The sequence below is a fragment of the Triticum aestivum genome, chromosome 6B (assembly GCF_018294505.1).
Source record: "Triticum aestivum cultivar Chinese Spring chromosome 6B, IWGSC CS RefSeq v2.1, whole genome shotgun sequence".
NCBI classification, from domain to species: Eukaryota; Viridiplantae; Streptophyta; class Magnoliopsida; order Poales; family Poaceae; genus Triticum; species Triticum aestivum.
Window position 1 is genome coordinate 603,604,314 of NC_057810.1, and position 18,037 is coordinate 603,622,350.

At 42.6% G+C, this 18,037-nt stretch overlaps 1 protein-coding gene across 1 annotated transcript; it reads left to right on the forward strand.

Moving 5' to 3' along the window:
- Nucleotides 1–1,783: 1,783 nt before the first annotated feature.
- Nucleotides 1,784–7,423, forward strand: LOC123138252 (protease Do-like 9; the record flags this gene model as incomplete). The annotated part of the gene is given in 9 exon segments (XM_044558192.1): nt 1,784–2,114; nt 2,652–2,851; nt 2,995–3,175; nt 3,868–4,059; nt 4,581–4,813; nt 5,515–5,616; nt 5,738–5,788; nt 6,358–6,462; nt 6,942–7,423. Coding segments are annotated over 9 exon segments (1,494 nt in total), but the record flags the coding sequence as incomplete, so codon positions are not given.
- Between the last annotated feature and the right edge of the window lie 10,614 nt (nt 7,424–18,037).

Here is an 18,037-nt window from a genome sequence, read left to right on the forward strand (position 1 = left end):
TTCTCACGAGTTGATTTTACCTCGTCATTGGCATCTAAATTACCACTTCAAAAACTCTCTTAATGTTATCGTTTGTGTTGTGTACCGCATCTAAATTTTCACTACAACAGTAAAATGTTACTACAATTATTTGATTGTTTGCATATGTAGTTTTTGTTACCTTTTCTTTCAGTTTCATCATGCTGTTACAAGTATATGATATATATTCTTGTGACATTTGTTGTTCTATGTAGATTTCATTATGTCATGTACAATTTGTATCGACGGTTCAAGAAAGAAATCAATCATAGTTTGTATTGTTTACAGAGCCACATTTCATTCTATGTGTATAGTATGCCCCTTTATCGACACCATATTTTTTCTGGAAAATTAATGCTTAATTTATTTATTGACACCATAGATTGTGATATCTATGGCTGTTTCCTTTTTATATTGTCACGTGATACCATTGTTTTACTACTAACCATGATCTGAAGGCGTATAAATATTTGTGCTTCATGATTTCCCCAAACATAATCCTCAAGAAAGTTTTGGTGTCTAAACACCTATTTAAAGAAAGTTTTGTGCTTCATGATCTGAAGGAGTATTTAATTATTTTATTTTTAGCAGTATTCCCGCAGCAACGCGCGGGGTGTCATCTAGTTATTCTAGTACGCCTACAAATGTTCGTGCTCTTTGGAAGCCACCGGATCCACGGTATATTAAAATAAATGTTGATGCGAGTTATGTGGAGAGCATGAGATCTGCTAGTGTTGGGGTTGTCGCTCGAAATCATCTAGGAGAAGTCCTGGTTTCTTCATGGGATTTTTACCATCATGCTCCGGTGTGGATGAAGTGAATCTTCGTGCGTGCCGCGCCGGTATATACATTGGTATTACTATTCATAAACCTATTATTTTGAAAATGGACCGTTCTTTTGTTGCATTTTTTCTTGCAAAAGAAACCATTTACAGGTGTCCACTGGCAGATCTAAAAAGGGAAGCGAAAAACGTCTCAAGATTGTAAAGATTGCTTGGCAGGCTAACAAGATGACGCATGAGATTGCAAAATTTAGCTTTGATAACAGGTCCGATGGTGTGATTTGTAATAGTTTTGCCCTGCATGGCAAACTATGTAATGAACGATTGTAAGAACATTGTTATTTGATCAATATACGGAGTTTTTTCAAAGAAAAGAATAATGGAGTTTTTTAGGGGTGGCCAAATAATGGAGTTTTTTTAGGGGGCCAAATAATGGAGTGAGAGTGAGCAATCTCTACGTGTTCGGCAAGTGGGCCAAAAGTGGCTGCGTAGGCCCATATAAGCCCATACGTGCGAACCAACTTCACAAGCCCACTAGCCCATTGCCTAAAAAAACAAGCCCACTAGCCCAGGTTGCGCCAGGCCGTCCGATCCTCGAGAAAACCATTTTTTCCTCTTTTTCGAGGACTCAAAAAAGAATGCCTGGTCGGTGGGTGCCGTATGCGTCCCGCCCGCTCCCGGGGTCGAACCGGACGGCCAGCCATAATAATCCGACCGAGCCAGCCAGCCGCCCCCCTCCTCATCGTCCTCCTCGGCTCGCCCCCGCGAAACCCTAGCCCGCCACCATGGACGGCTCCGCCTCCAAGGGCAAGCGCAAGCGCGGCCGCAAGAGCAAGGCGGCAGCGGACCACCCCTCGCCGTCCCCCGATGCCCCCGCCGCCGCGGTCGCCGAGAACCCCGCCCCCGCCGCCGCCGGCCGCCGCGGGCGCAAGCCGCGACGCGTGGAGGTCGAGGCCCCGGTTGCCGCGGACGCCTCCACGCCCCGGCGCGGGGACGCGAAGCACCTGGCGAACGGAGGGGACGCGGCGATGGCGGAGCTGGGCCCCGCCGGGTGGGAGGAGGTCGTCAGGGTGGTGCCGTCCATGGACGCGGTCGTCAAGGTGTTCTGCGTGCACACCGAGCCCAACTTCTCGCTGCCATGGCAGCGGAAGCGGCAGTACAGCTCCAGCAGCAGCGGCTTCATCATCGGCGGCCGGCGCGTCCTCACCAACGCCCACTCTGTCGAGCACTTCACCCAGGTCAAGCTTAAGAAGCGCGGGTCCGACACCAAGTACCTCGCCACGGTCCTCGCCATAGGCACCGAGTGTGACATTGGTGCGCACGCTCTCCCTTTCTCTAGCACCACATTATTCCTGTATTTCTTGTATTTAAGCTTAATCGCAGCACAGAACTTCAGCATGTAGGTCCCTCGTCTGAACTTTCTTGCTGTGGAGTAGTTGTATTAATTATGGTGTGAGAGTGAGACCTGACGTACAGTAGTTGCGACCACAATTGGTGGCCAAAAAAATTCTTATGAACTCAAATTTTAGGTATTCCCAAGGAAGTCGAACGTTTGGACTTGAAAATGCAGAAGCATGTACATACCTTGTGACTTTGATCATATGTTCTGTTAAAAGTTAAAACGAACTTCTATGTTTGCCTTATTGTTTTGTCTTAGCATCAGCTCTTGGAAATATTACAATGTTAAATCTTTGAACTTTTAAATGTCAGTGCAGCAGAAATTTATGTGTGCTTATTTTAGTATTCTAGCTCAGGGAGTATATTGCATATTTAAGTGGTCAGACCTGATAGGTGCAGATTTTCTTGTCCATATCTTATACGGGCTAACTTGAACTATTCTATCCATCCCAGCCCTGTTAACTGTCAGTGATGATGAATTCTGGGAGGGAGTTACACCAGTTGAGTTTGGGTCGTTGCCAGCACTTCAGGATGCAGTCACTGTTGTTGGTTATCCAATTGGAGGAGATACAATATCAGTGACAAGTGGTGTGGTCTCTAGGATAGAGATACTGTCCTATGTGCATGGTTCTACCGAACTTTTAGGGTTGCAGGTATGTTTTCTTCCCATTTCTCCTCTTCCCTTCATTTGCCTTCTATGATAGCTAGATTCGAATGTAACCTTTTGAGGAATCATAATTTATTTGGTAACCTATTATTAATACCTTTTAAATTTGCACCTTTTTCCTGTGGACAGATAGATGCAGCTATTAATTCAGGAAATTCAGGTGGCCCAGCTTTTAATGATAGGGGCATATGTGTTGGTATAGCTTTTCAGTCTCTCAAACATGAAGATGTAGAGAATATAGGTTATGTGATACCCACCCCAGTTATCAAGCATTTTATTCAAGACTATGAAAAATCTGGAGCATATACAGGTAAACAGTCATATCCCATAATTGTATGAAGATACATTTGATTATCTTGTTATGATCAATGTTTTCATTTTATATTGCTAGTCTTGAATACTCTGAACTTTGTTATGACATTCTTTTGAACCATTTAGCTGGTCTATTCGAACTTGTCGGATGATATTATAGGCATAGTTTTTACCTGGGCATGATCTGACTGTTCCCTATGACTTTGCAAGTGTTTAATTTGCGTTACCATTTGGTCTCGTAAGAGTGTTTCTCTCCTCTTATTTCATGTCCAGTGGTCGGATGATTGATATTGCTCGTGCAATCGTATTCGTTTGGGTTGGTTATGATGACATTAATTAATGAAGTAAAGCCAATATAGTGATAGAGTTTTATTCAGTATTTTCCCTATTCTTCTTATTAGATTCTGCATTCTGTCAATTATTTGCCTAGTCATTCTCTTTCAGTTTGTTCAATGCATTAACCGGTATTCTGCACTGTAGATGCATTATTTTGATTGTTGTGTCTCTTTTCCGTATTGTTTGATGTATGATCCAAATGAAGAAAATTCTATATTAAGAAAAAGTTTGTTTAATATTTGCCTTCATGTCAACCCACAGTCTAATGCTTAATATATGTTGTCCATTTCTATCTCTTTGATCTTATGCATTTGCTATGTGATTTGATTTTTATCTTTTGCGATATTGTTTCAGGTTTCCCTATAATTGGGATAGAATGGCAGAAAATGGAAAATCCCGATCTCCGGAAAGCAATGGGAATGAAACCTGATCAAAAGGGTGTTCGTGTTAGGAGAGTGGAACCTACTGCTCCCGAGTCTGGATGTCTGCAACCGTCAGATATTATTCTCAGCTTTGATGGAGTTGACATTGCCAATGATGGTACAGGTTAGTGTATTGGAACTTGTTAATTCAATGCCCTATATTTTGCTCTACATGGTATTATACCTGTAGGATACCAATTGCTTTAGTTAGTAGTACTTATTATCAGTTCCACAGTCTTCTATTGCTCTAGATGCCTACCACTTTTATCTCTTATTGGATTCGTTAAGTCTTTGTTATTTTGTTAATAGAAATTCTTTCTCTCTGGTGTCTAATGACGGTTCTGACTGAAATCATAATTCACATAGCTTGTAACACTACAATTTCTGATTTTTATACATGTAGCATGTTTGCAGCTGGCCAACCAGGATTTTTGTTTCCATTTGAATCTCGTAGATACATGGATGTTGTCAAATTTTCTCATGTGTTCTAAAAATATTCTTGCGGGGTTTATATTGGCGAATTTTTCTTTCTCTGTATTAACTCTGTAGCATCTTAATTAAACTTAATTCCTGAGCAAATCAAACATTCTCACTTAAAACAAGATCACTTATTTTTATTTACTTACCCCCCTTTTTTGTCAATAGTTCCTTTCAGGCATGGCGAGCGAATCAGCTTTAGTTACCTTGTTTCTCAGAAATATACCGGTGACAAAGCCCTTATCAAAGTCCTGCGCAACTCAAAAGTTCATGAATTTAAAATAAAGCTAGCGACCCACAAGCGGCTCATTGCAGCTCATGTCAAGGGCAGGCCACCATCATATTACATTGTTGCTGGCTTTGTTTTTGCAGCTGTCTCTGTTCCATATCTCCGTTCTGAGGTTGGTATCTATCTTCTTTTTGCATCCTGTTCCCTATGCATTGAATATAATCAACAAGCAAGAGTTTAATCCTTGTACTCCTAGGCTGTCTGTGTCTTGAATTTCAATATGATTTCTTTGGATCCTGATTTTCTTGATCTTAAAGGGAGTCAGTAACGAATAGAGGTCCTGTGCACTACTATCAAATAGGATTTCGATGAAAATCATTCACCTGCAATGTTTCAGCGCTTATACTACTCTGGTGTTAATGTTGTCAAATTGTGTAGCACCAGCTAACGATAACCTCTTTGATATTCGAAATTCACATGCATAGAGCTCTTAGTAGTGAGGGGTGCTCTAGGCAGCTAATTTCGTTTCTTAGATGTAATTAAGAATTTAAAATTAGAGTACCTGTAACAAATTAAGCTGTGTTTCAGCTACTGTCTGTATAGGTGCAATCTCTGATAGTTACCATGCAAAGAAGTTGCTTGATTTCTATTCTGGTCTTGATATTATAAAGCAGAACTAGGGCTTATCATTTTTCGTGCAACTGTTCTTAGAAAATCTCCCTAGGAAACACCATACACAACTTTTATCTAATTCTACCTTTTATACTCTTATGCAACTGCTTTCATCTCTGTGAACTTAATTCTATTTAAAGAGAATGCTAAATGGACATAAAAAGATACTTCCTTAAGCTTCTTGATCTACTTATTTTTCAGTATGGGAAAGACTACGAATATGATGCACCTGTCAAGTTGTTGGTCAAGCATTTGCATTCAATGGCGGAATCACCTGATGAACAGCTGGTGGTGGTATCACAGGTTATAAGTTCTCTCCGTGTTATCTCTGTTCTGATACGAGTGAAGTATTCATTTATAGCTCCATAAAGAACTATAGTTTCTTTCATCTCCTAACGTGACTGTATGCATTGAACCCTTGCAGGTGCTTGTGGCAGATATCAATATCGGTTATGAAGATATTGTCAATACGCAGGTAACAGAAAAGTTCTGGATCCATTTGCATGTGTTACTTTTGTTGATTCTAGCAGTTCCCTCCAGACATTTTGCATTTTTTGCTGCTGAAGTATATATACTGATGCACTGGAATTCTGCCAGCCTCCTACTCTTTACCCATGCATATATGATGCGGTGTTATTACCTTTAAATATATATTTCTGTAGTGAAGCTTGAAGTCTAATATATTTGTCAGATAGGCGTTCTCAGTGCTATGTTGTCATCACAGTTCCTCTTTTTTTTTGGACAGTTGATTCTGAAACCTAATGATTAACACTGCATGTAGGCTCTGACTTCTCTACTTTAGTTTGGTGAGGGGTGACTTATAACCCTTTATTGTCATCTTGTTGATAGGTCCTTGACGTTAATGGTCATCCTGTGAAAAAATTGTCAGATAGGTGTTCTCAGTGCTATGTTGTCATCACAGTTCCTCTTTTTTTCGACAGTTGATTCTGAAACCTAATGATTAACACTGCATGTAGGCTATGACTTCTCTGCTTTAGTTTGGTGAGGGGTGACTAAAACCCTTTATTGTCATCTTGTTGATAGGTGCTTGCCGTTAATGGTCATCCTGTGAAAAATTTGAAGGACTTAGTGACAACAGTGGAAAATTGCAAGGATGAATTCTTGAAGTTTGATTTGGAGTATGACCAGGTAAGCCCTGATTTATTTATTTCGGTTTTTCTGTTGTAAACATCTGTCACACCCCATGTTAACTAAGTCCCTGGGTAAACGCAGATTAATGGTCAGTTTTTTCTGAAATTCTACCAGTAGTTCGTCATGATTAGTCAGAGTTTCTCAGTAACGCTACTAAGATCAAGCAAGTTGAAAGATAGTGTTGACAAGTAGCCTCATACTGGATGTTGATTTCGAGTTTATGTATCTTTGCAGCTTTACTTGAGCTAATACCCTCTTTTAAGAATATATGTGGCTTACTTTTTCTGTGCTAAAATCCCCTTGGTCTCTTCTAATTGATGATGCGGGGGTGGTATTGTCGTGACATAACAATAATAACAAAAATAATTAGTGATGGCAAGGCATGATAGCTCTTCTTTTCTTGCAAAATCAATGACAGCAAGGTCCCTGTGTTAATGCGGGATGTAATCAAGTAACCAATTTATATGATTTGACAGATCGTTGTCCTGGAGACAAAAACTGCCAAGGCTGCTACCGAGGACATTCTGACAACGCACTGCATACCGTCGGCCATGTCTGATGACCTGAAGACCTAATGGAGAACAAGATGCAGCTATCTAGTGGCCCCGATTGGGGTCACTTTTTTTTGGTTGAACACCAGCCCGGCAACGGCAGAAGCCTGAGTTTATGCATCCAGGCCTTCCGGGGCTCCTGGGTGTGAGAGAGCTTCACCAAAGAAGGCTGAGGGTAAGTGGGCGTCACATCAGCATAAGCTGGAGCGGTGTCCAGCAGGAGTCATCATCAAAGTGATAGTGGTTAATTGATAACCATGGTTTCATTTTTTTCAAAATTAAATTAAATTATTGAGGAGAAGAGAAGCTCATATTTTTGCCTCAGCCCCACCGGAAAGTCCAATACACCCTCGTCACCAGTTACAATTTATCAATGATATAGGTTACCATCTGCTCCCTCGTTTTCACATTTGTCTGCTGGGTGCATAAGGTGGCTGCCGGCTACTGACATTGTTTGAGTTTTAGTTCCCAATCTTTTCTGCTTGGGCACTGACATTTTGGCTTCGTCTTCGTTACTTGGAATAGGAGCTGGCTTCCGGTTCCGGCTCAATCAAGCAGGGGCTTTCATCCTCGTGCTGCATTTGCTGCCATTTCTCAAAACGTTGCGTCTCTTGCTTCCCTTGAGCGGCATGCTTTTCTTGGCTGGTGGCCTGTCCCGTTCCCACGCCTTTATTTCGATATAAGACCTGCCGATGTCGACAGGCCGGTAAGCCCAACCAGTGAGGAAAATACGCTACGGTTTTTTGCGTGGTTCGTTGTCGTCCGGGTCAGCTAGTAGGTCACTCGCTCCTGCTAGTATCTTTTTGTCTGTGTGAGAGGATCCACAAGATTGGGATGGTTGGTACTAGTTGGTACGGCAGCATAGCCACTGCCTGCCTAGCTCACTCACTGGTTCGTTTGGTTCACAAGTTGGGCCGGCTGTTTACAGTTTTGTAGTACTGCCTTGTCTGCTGCATTGACTGGGAAACGAGACTTGGATTGGTTGGCTGGCGGCGAAGGCTCGGTCTCATCAGGTACGTGTACTGCACCCACTTTCCTCAAGGTTGAAGTAGTAGAACTGATCTGGTAAATAAAAGCCATAATAAAGGGCGGGAGCGGCCAGTGGTTGTGCCAACATTTTACACCGTACCACTGAACCGAGCACCGCCGCTGCTCGAGAATAGCTACGTTCGAACCAGGTACAATGAACGAGCGTCTCCCATTTCGCCACCATAGGGCCAAACCTCTTTGGATTGAAGGATTTTCATAGGAATATTGAAGGATTCCAATTCATTGGATTTTTTCCTAAAAAAGCCCTTTGGATCAAAGGAACCACACCTCCAAAATTCCTATGGATGCATTCCTACACCTCAATCCTATAGGAATTTCAACATCCACTATAACCTCTTTTTTACACTGATTCGCGTAGGATCGAGGCACTTTTTCTGTGTTTTTCCGGTGTTCCATCCAAATGACCATTCTTGTAGTTTTCCTCTATTTTGTAATCCTCTGTTTTGCACCTACAATCCCGTCAAATTTCTGTGTTTTTTGAATTCCTTTGTTTTCTAATCCTGTGATCCAAAGAAGCCCATAGATGGCATACGTAGTACTTCCTCCGTTCTTAAATATTTGTCTTTTTAAAAATTTCAACAAGTGACTACATACGGAGCAAAATGAGTAAATCTACACTCTAAAATATGTCTATATATGTCTGTATGTGGTAACCATTTGAAATCTCTAAAAAGACAAATATTTAGGATCGGAGGGAGTAGAACCGTGGAAATCGCATGAGTGACATGAAGGCGAGCAATTCGCCCAGCTTGAAGAAGGCGAACATGGCGCAAACGTACGTACTCACACCGTTCCAACCAATCTTCTCTTATAAAAACGAAACGCGACGGACGGACAGACAGCCATCGACCCGCCGTCGCGAGCCTTTAAAAAGGGTAGGCGTGCGCTCAACGAAGAAGGCGACGAGGGGTTAAGGGCCAACGTACCGCCACCCCCTCCCACTCCCAGATGGTGCCGAGGCAGACACACACCCGAGCGGCTTAGTAGGTGTAAAGGACGTGGCGCCACTGAATAAGATGCCACGTAGAGCACCTGTGCGCGGCTCCACGGTGAGCAGTGACGCCGAGACCGACGAGGGAGGAGAAGAAGAGAACGGGCGGAACGAAACAAACGGCACGTGCAACAGTTGCCGGTCCGAACGAATGAACGTGCCCTGGTCCAGTGCCTTCGAGAGCCCCCCTCGGGCGTGATGGGCACAGTGTTCGAGGAATTGTTGATGGTCCTCCCACCCCCATCCCCTGGCGGCGTGCCGCTGCCATGCCATGCCATGCCAATGCCGTGGTCGGCTTGCGCGGGCCGGGCCAGACATGGGCGGCAGCCTGGACGCGCGCACGCGAGTGGCGTCGCGTCGCGCTTCCTTTTTGCTGTAGAAACTCGGCCGGCACGACACGAGGGGGCCGGCGCATCGCGCGCGCCCGGCCACGTGACGCTGTCACGTACCGGCGGTGCTGGTTTTTAATCGCGGGGAGAGGAGGGGAGGGGAGTGACCCACGGCGCACGGCGCGGGAGCCCGTGCGCGCCCTGCCCCGCTCCGCTACGGTCCGGATCGGATCGGATGGATGGCCCATCCATCACTTCACTTGGCGCCCGTGCTTGCGGCCGCGTAAATGGCAGCATGCGTGCGGTGGGTGCGATCCGCCGATGGAGTAGGCGGCATCTATTGCATGCCGCGGACAACAATACAAAAAATGAGAATAGGCAGCAGCGTCGCCTTCTCCTCCACGGCAGCAGCAGCAGCCAAAGGAAGGCAGGCTTCGGGAGCACGGCGGATCCGTCCATCCGGTCAGGCCGCATGCAGCTATGCAGACGCGGCCGAAATGCACGGAGGACTGACACGGTGGCGCTGTGCGCTGAACTTGACTTTAGCAAGCTTGGCTTGCAAGCCTGCCTTGGGATAACTGAACTCTATCTCGATCTCCTCTGCCACCGTGCTAAACTGCTAGTAGTAGCACACTAGTACCCTACCCACTAGCTGAGTTAAAATCTTTAGTGCAGTTCTCTAGGAGTAGTGGCTAGCAAGAGGGAGAAGCCAAATTAAGGCCCTGTTTGGATACTCTAACTGGGTTAAAGGTTAGAGTTAGATTTCAACCATGAACTAACTCTAGCCAAAGAGGTGTTTGGATGACAGGGTTAGATAGAGCGTGGATACGGCGAAGCGCCTTCACGGACGTTGCGAGAGGGAAAGAGAAAGAGGACGAAAAGCTTTGAGGAGGTGGGGAGGGATCTATTGCGAGGAGAGCGAAAGAGAAATATGTTTTTTAGTGCTCCGGAGAAGAACTAACCCGAATAAACACCTTTTGGGTGGGTTAGATTTTTTGGATGGGTTAGATGCATCTAACCCAAACTAATCCTTCTGTTTGGATATCTTTGGGTTAGACCCAAACTAACTCTAACCCATGGATCCAAATAGGGCTATATTGAGCGAGCGCGATGACGAGATCTCGGCCTGGGCTTCGAGTATGAACGGAACGAGGCCGGGATAGCGCAGAGCAAACGCCGCAAATCTTGCACCGCAAGGAACGTTTTGCTTTGCTAGTCTTCATCCCCGTAAAGAAGATGTCCTGTCACCCCGTAAAAAAATGTATTGTGATTTTATTTGATTTTTGCAAATCGAAAATGTATCTTGAGTTTTTTATTTTGCATGAAAAAAATGTGTTGTGAGTTGCGAAACGCGGATACGCGTCGACCGAAGAAGATGCCGACGTGTCCTCAGCTACGCGCAGCATGGCACGTACCCCGGTACTATGCCACATCGACCAGTGATTATTATACCATTCCCGCAAAAAATGTGATTATTATATAGGAGTAGTTATTATATGCCGTTCTGGGCAGGCAGAGGCGGGGGGCACGCACACGCGCACGAATCAGCAGAAAGCGCTGCCGATCTGCCAGGGACACGACCAGCTGGCATGCATGCATGCACAAACGCACATGTAAATCCAAGCCTTGTCCGTCCGTCCGTCCTAATTAATCACGGTGGCCAGAGAAGAGAGAGCGAACATGAAGGAAGAGCGTGCGTTGATGACAGGAAGCCAGACGTTTTTGTCTCCGTGCACCAGGAGCTCGCTTGGATATATTTTTCCTCGCGGTCGACCAACAACAAAAAACAACAACAAAGCCTTTAGTCCCAAACAAGTTGGGGTAGACTAGAGGTGAAACCCATAAGATCTCACAACCAACTCATGGCTCTGGCACATGGATAGCAAGCTTCCACGCACCCCTGTCCATAGCTAGCTCTTTGTCGATACTCCAATCCTTCAGGTCTCTTTTAACGGACTCCTCCCATGTCAAAATCGGTCGACCCCGCCCTCTCTTGACATTCTCCGCACGCTTTAGCCGTCCGCTATGCACTGGAGCTTCTGGAGGCCTGCGCTGAATATGCCCAAACCATCTCAAACGATGTTGGACAAGCTTCTCCTCAATTGGTGCTACCCCAACTCTATCTCGTATATCATCATTCCGGACTCGATCCTTCCTCGTGTGACCACACATCCATCTCAACATACGCATCTCCGCCACACCTAACTGTTGAACATGTCGCCTTTTAGTCGGCAACACTCCGCGCCATACAACATTGCGGGTCAAACCGCCGTCCTGTAGAACTTGCCTTTTAGCTTTTGTGGCACTCTCTTGTCACAGAGAATGCCAGAAGCTTGGCGCCACTTCATCCATCCGGCTTTGATTCGATGGTTCACATCTTCATCAATACCCCCATCCTCCTGCAACATTGACCCCAAATACCGAAAGGTGTCCTTCCGAGGTACCACCTGGCCATCAAGGCTAACCTCCTCCTCCTCACAGCTAGTAGTACTGAAACCGCACATCATGTACTCGGTTTTAGTTCTACTAAGCCTAAACCCTTTCGATTTCAAGGTTTGTCTCCATAACTCTAACTTCCTATTTACCCCTGTCCGACTATCGTCAACTAGCACCACATCATCCGCAAAGAGCATACACCATGGGATATCTCCTTGTATACCCCTTGTGACCTCATCCATCACCAATGCAAAAAGATAAGGGCTCAAAGCTGACCCCTGGTGCAGTCCTATCTTAATCGGGAAGTCATCGGTGTCGACATCACTTGTTCGAACACTTGTCACAACATTATTGTACATGTCCTTGATGAGGGTAATGTACTTTGCTGGGACTTTGTGTTTCTCCAAGGCCCACCACATGACATTCCGCGGTATCTTATCATAGGCCTTCTCCAAGTCAATGAACACCATATGCAAGTCCTTCTTATGCTCCCTATATCTCTCCATAAGTTGTCGTACCAAGAAAATGGCTTCCATGGTCGACCTCCCAGGCATGAAACCAAACTGATTTTTGGTCACGCTTGTCATTCTTCTTAAGCGGTGCTCAATGACTCTCTCCCATAGCTTCATTGTATGGCTCATCAGCTTAATTCCACGGTAATTAGTACAACTCTGAACATCCCCTTGTTCTTGAAGGATTTTTCCTCACGGTCGACCAATGTAATATAATCTAAACTAAACAAAGTGTAAGTTGCACTTGGTGTTCATTTTTCTACGTCACGACGTCACGTCTTGATGTGAGCGTACATGTCCCCGGTCGGCCCCCCCAACTTACTATTCATGTCATCGTCAGTGGGGTATTTGATCACTCTCATACTCATCGTAAGGGGCAAGTAAAGGCGGTGAGTGGTCTCTCATGCATGTCAAATTGCCAAGACGGTAATTAACTATAAAATGCCTTTGCCATGATCCATCCGGCTTTGTGGACTGGTGGATACGCTTTTGTCATGACGATTTGACCTCGCAGATTCGTGAGGAGTGCTTTTCATCATTTGACTTTAGTAAATTGGTGAGGGATCCGTTCCTCTTTTCTTTCATATATCTACCAAACGAGATGGGGAAAAGCACAGGAGGGCAAGAAGCAGATCAGCATGATTTTAAGCTTTTACCTGCTCTGCGTTCAAAAAAAAAGGCTTTTACCTGCTCTGCAAGAAAATATAAGTTCCTTTAGACCACTATTTTAGTGATCTAAATGTTTTTATATTTTTTTAAGAGTGCGTATTTAAAAAAAATACGGGAAAGAACGAGCTTGCACACGGTTCACCAGCGGCTTTTCCGGGGCGCTGCTAACCCATGCAATGATGGGAGCCTCATTTACCAATGATTTGATGATTGGGATCGTAGTGAGTGGTGTGTACAGCGTGCGAGGGTACTATGAGCAAGCTTCCAAGAGAAAAGGTGAAAAGGGGAGTTCAGGTGCAGGGCAAGAAACACACAAAAAATGCTAAGCAACGACAGCCACGGTGACACGGAATTGCCTACTCGTCATGGGCCCAGTGATTAGATGCATGCACGGGTAATATCTCTGCGCTCTGCCTCAATTCCACTCCACCTCTTTTTTATATTATTACGTGTTACTGAAGGACAGGAATTTCTTTACTTGAGTTGCAAAACATAGCATCTCATGACAAAGATCGCGAGGGGCACCAAACATCACCAAACGGAGCAGGAGCACATTGCTTTCCGCCCAAGACTCGTAGTTGATTAATTAGTTGGAACCTTTGTCACTTTGTGTATGAACGTTGCTTAGAGGTTGAAAGCAGCCCCTTTTTAATTGACACTAGTGCACATTTTTGATCCGTCTCATCACTGGCTACAATTGACACTTGTTCTCTCTGGTTTATGATTATAATATCATGTTTTTATACCTTCTTGGCGGTATGATCATTCGGTGGCCTAGAGGCCTCGCTGTAATTTTCAGTGTGTTTGATGTGCTTTGCACTTTTGATGAACTTTTGTACACTAGATCTGGTTTAAAAAAATGACCTGCTATTTTGGGGTCATTTTGGGCACTAGTTGAAATTCTGGAGATTTCAGGTTATCTATTGTACGCTTCTGGTACCCAACCCATCAACAACATATGCCTACATGGGACGTAGTATGTGTAAGGCATAGAGACAAGCCATGTGAAAATAGTATCAGTCGATTGACCTAACAATCTTCAGTCATATTATGCAGCTTTTAATCATATATAGTTGAACATGGTAGTAAAAGTCATACTTCCTCCGTCCCAAAATAAGTGTCTCATAAAGTCGAGACACTTATTTTGGGACGAAGGGAGTAGATGGTAGTTGACGAAAGGTAAAATAAATAAAACTACCAATATTTGTTAAAGGTGGGAATATAAATATGATTCAATCGGGATGTTAATTCTTGTGATACATATATGCACAAAGCAATTAATAACATACATCTGACAAAAATGTGAACATTAATTGTATTTATTGCATAATCAAGGTTGAGTACTCGGTAGGGAAGCACGTAAAAGCAGCCGGATAACTAACGAAGATCAAAACCTAATATCTAGCTGACATCTCTGTTTTACACACTTCTACGCTTAGCATTCGGTTCTGCTTTAGAGTAGTCATTATACTATGGACAACAACTAAATTTTTAATATTTGAGCTACGACAGCCGTTAACCAGGTTGTTTCATGATATTGCCCACAATATCAGGTTAATTTTCAAAACAAGATAAGTGCACCAACATTAGCAAGTTCAACTTTGGTGCCCATTTAGATTAATCATGATAAGCATCATTGTTCATATTTATAATTTATTTATTACCAGGTTTCTCGTTTTCTGAAATTATGCTATGAGTATGAGTTGCTAAATGAGAAATTAAGAAAACCTACATCTATGAAAATCAACAAAAAGAGTCACAGAAAAAGTGATTGAAAACACATTAAAACTTTAAACATGTGGATTCTACATAATATCAAAGTAATTTACAAAATCATTCTTTTACTCAAAACACTAACAGTAGGATAATTTTCTTTAGGATTTTGCTTGCCAAATGTATTGCAATAGGTGTGAGAATATAACAATTTCACATTACAACCTAGAACTGCAAAAATCACCACATTGCTCTGCTTTGTGCTGAAGACTTGTACTTGATTAGTTGGAACCTTTGTCACTTTGTGTATGAACACTGGGAAAGCACCCCTCTTTCAATTGACACCACTGCAACTTTTTTTTGCCCTTCCCATCACTGGCTACGACGAGGCACATTTTGCTCGCAAGTTTATGATTATAATGCCTCATTTTCTGTGACAGTTTCGACACTAGTTGCAATTTTGAAGATTTCGGGTTATCTATCGTAGACTCCTAGTATTCTCCCCATCCACCATGGTAAAGCAACGTGGATGTAGTATGTGTAATGTAATATAAACCATGTGAAAATAATGTTGCTGGATCGACCTTCCAAACACATTCTGCAATTTTTTTCTATCATATATGGCCGAACATGGTAGTCAAAGTCGTGCATAGTAGTCAACGAAAGGTGAAATAATGGAAACTACCAGTATTGGTACAAGGCGGGTGTATTAATACAATTCAAATCGGGATATTAATTCTTGTGACACATATACGCACAATATAAATACAATTGATATGATATATCTGAAAAGATGTGTGTATTCATTCCATTTGTTCCATAATCAAGATAGAGTACTCGGTAATGAATGAAATTATTAAAAGCGACTGATTTGATGATAACTAACGAAGATCAAGCCATATATCTTATCTAATCGCCATCTTCGTTTTACATAGTTCTAAACTCAACATTTCATTTCCGCTTTAGGTCGCGAATACAATTCAACCGGGATGTAATTCTTGTGACATACATACACACAATATAAATGCAATTAATAGCATATATCTGAAAAGATGTGCATATTCATCTCATTTATTCCATAATTTAGATAGAGCACTCAACAGTGAAACAGATAAAAGCATCCGATTTGATGATAACTAACGAAGATCAAACCCTATTATCTAGCCACCATCTCCATTTTACACAGTTCTAAACTTAGCATTTCAGTTCCGCTTTAAAGCAGTCACTGTACTATGAACAACAACTAAAGTTTTAATATTTGAGCTACGTCAGCTAGGCCGTTTCATGAAATTACGCACAATGACATGTCATTTTTTAAAACAAAGATAAGTGTGCCAATATTAGTAAGTTCAGCTAGGTGGCCATTTTATCAAGACGCAAGCTCGGTGCCCATTTAGTTTATCACGATAAACATTATTGTTCATCTTTAAATTAAATTTATTCTATGAGTTTTCTTATACAAAAAAATGCTATGAGCATGAGTTGCTACATGAGAATTTAAGAAAACCTACCTGTATGAAAACTAATAAAGCGAACCACAGAAAAAGTGATTGAAAATACACAAAACTTCAAACACACGGATCATACATAATATCAAATCGGCTTTAGGGAATCATTCTTTTATTCCAAACACACATGACAATAGGAATCTTTTTTAGTGTTTTGCTCATAGAAATGCTCTATTATCTTATCACTGCAACAGGTCGCAAAGTATCCCAATTTCACATTAGAACCCAAATGCAGAAGTCACCACTTTGTGAGGGTCTGCGTTCATATGTATATAGTCCTACATATCATGATAAATAAATTCACAGGTCCTATCCTGGAAGGAAAAATGCCGTCTTATTGTTAGGAACATATTTGGTAAGAATTTATTGCTTACCAAAGAATATTATTAATTGGGAGAAAAATCAGAGATGAGAGGAAAATCAAGCGGGAATAGGAAAGAGGGGGCAATATATAGAAAGGTTGGACGAAGCAGAGGGTGAAATGGGAACCTTACTTTCTTTTTATATTTATAATATAATATAATTTATTTATTACCAGCTTTCTCATTTTTCTGAAATTATGTTATGAGTATGAGTTGCTACATGAGAAATTATGAAAACCTATATATATGAAAATCAATAAAGTGAATCACATAAAAGGCGATTGAAAGCACATTAAAACTTCGAACATGTGGATTCTACATAAATTCAAAGTAGCTTTAAATAATCATTCTTTTACTCAAAACACTCACAATATAACAATTTATTTAGGATTTCGTTCGCCAAATGTATTGCAACAGGTCTGAGAATAAACCAGTTTCACATTACAACCCAGAACTGCAAAAATCACCACATCTTTGCCTTCTGCTGAAGACTTCTAGTTGATTAGTTGGAACCTTTGTCACTTTGTGTATGAACATTGGTTCAAAGTTGAAAGCATCCCCCTTTCAATTGACACTGCTGCAACTTTTTTTTGCACTTCCCGTCGCTGGCTACGATGATGCACATTTTTCTCTCAAGTTTATGATTATAATGCCTCACTTTCCACGTCATTTTTGGCACTAGTTACAATTTTGAAGATTTTGGGTAATCCATTGTGGACTCATGGGATTCTCCCCATCCACTATTGTAAGGCAACGTGAATGTAGTATGTATAATGTATAAACCATGTGAAAATATTGTCACTGGATCGACCTTACAAACATATTCTGCAATTTTTTATATCATATATGGTCGAACATGATAGTCAAAGTCATGAGTAGTCAACGAAAGGTGAAGGTGAAATAAAGAAAACTACAAGTATTTGTAAAAGGCAGGAGTACTAATACAATTCAATCGGGATACTAATTCTTGTCACACATATACACACAATATAAATACGATTAATATGATATATCTAAAAAGATGTGGGTATTCATTCCATTTGTTCCATAATCAAGATAGAGTACTCGGTAATGAATGAAATTATTAAAAGCGACTGATTTGATGATAACTAACGTAAGACCAAGCCATATATCTTATCTAGCCGCCATCTCCATTTTAAACAGTTCTGAACTCAGCATTTCATTTCCGCTTTAGAGCAACTCTACCAGACCCTACATTCCGCCCCGGCCCGCAAAATAACCGCCAAATTGCGGTCCGGGGCCGGAAAATCCGCACGACCAGACACTGCATCCTGCCCCGGCCCGCAAAAATTTTTGCGGGGCGCGACAAATCTTCTCCCCCAATCTCTATCTTCACAGGCTGGGAGGCTGACCCGAGCTGAGCCCCTATTCAGCGCGAGATTTGGCGGGAGGGACATTTCCGCGCGCCCTTTCCTGCTTCCCGCACCCTC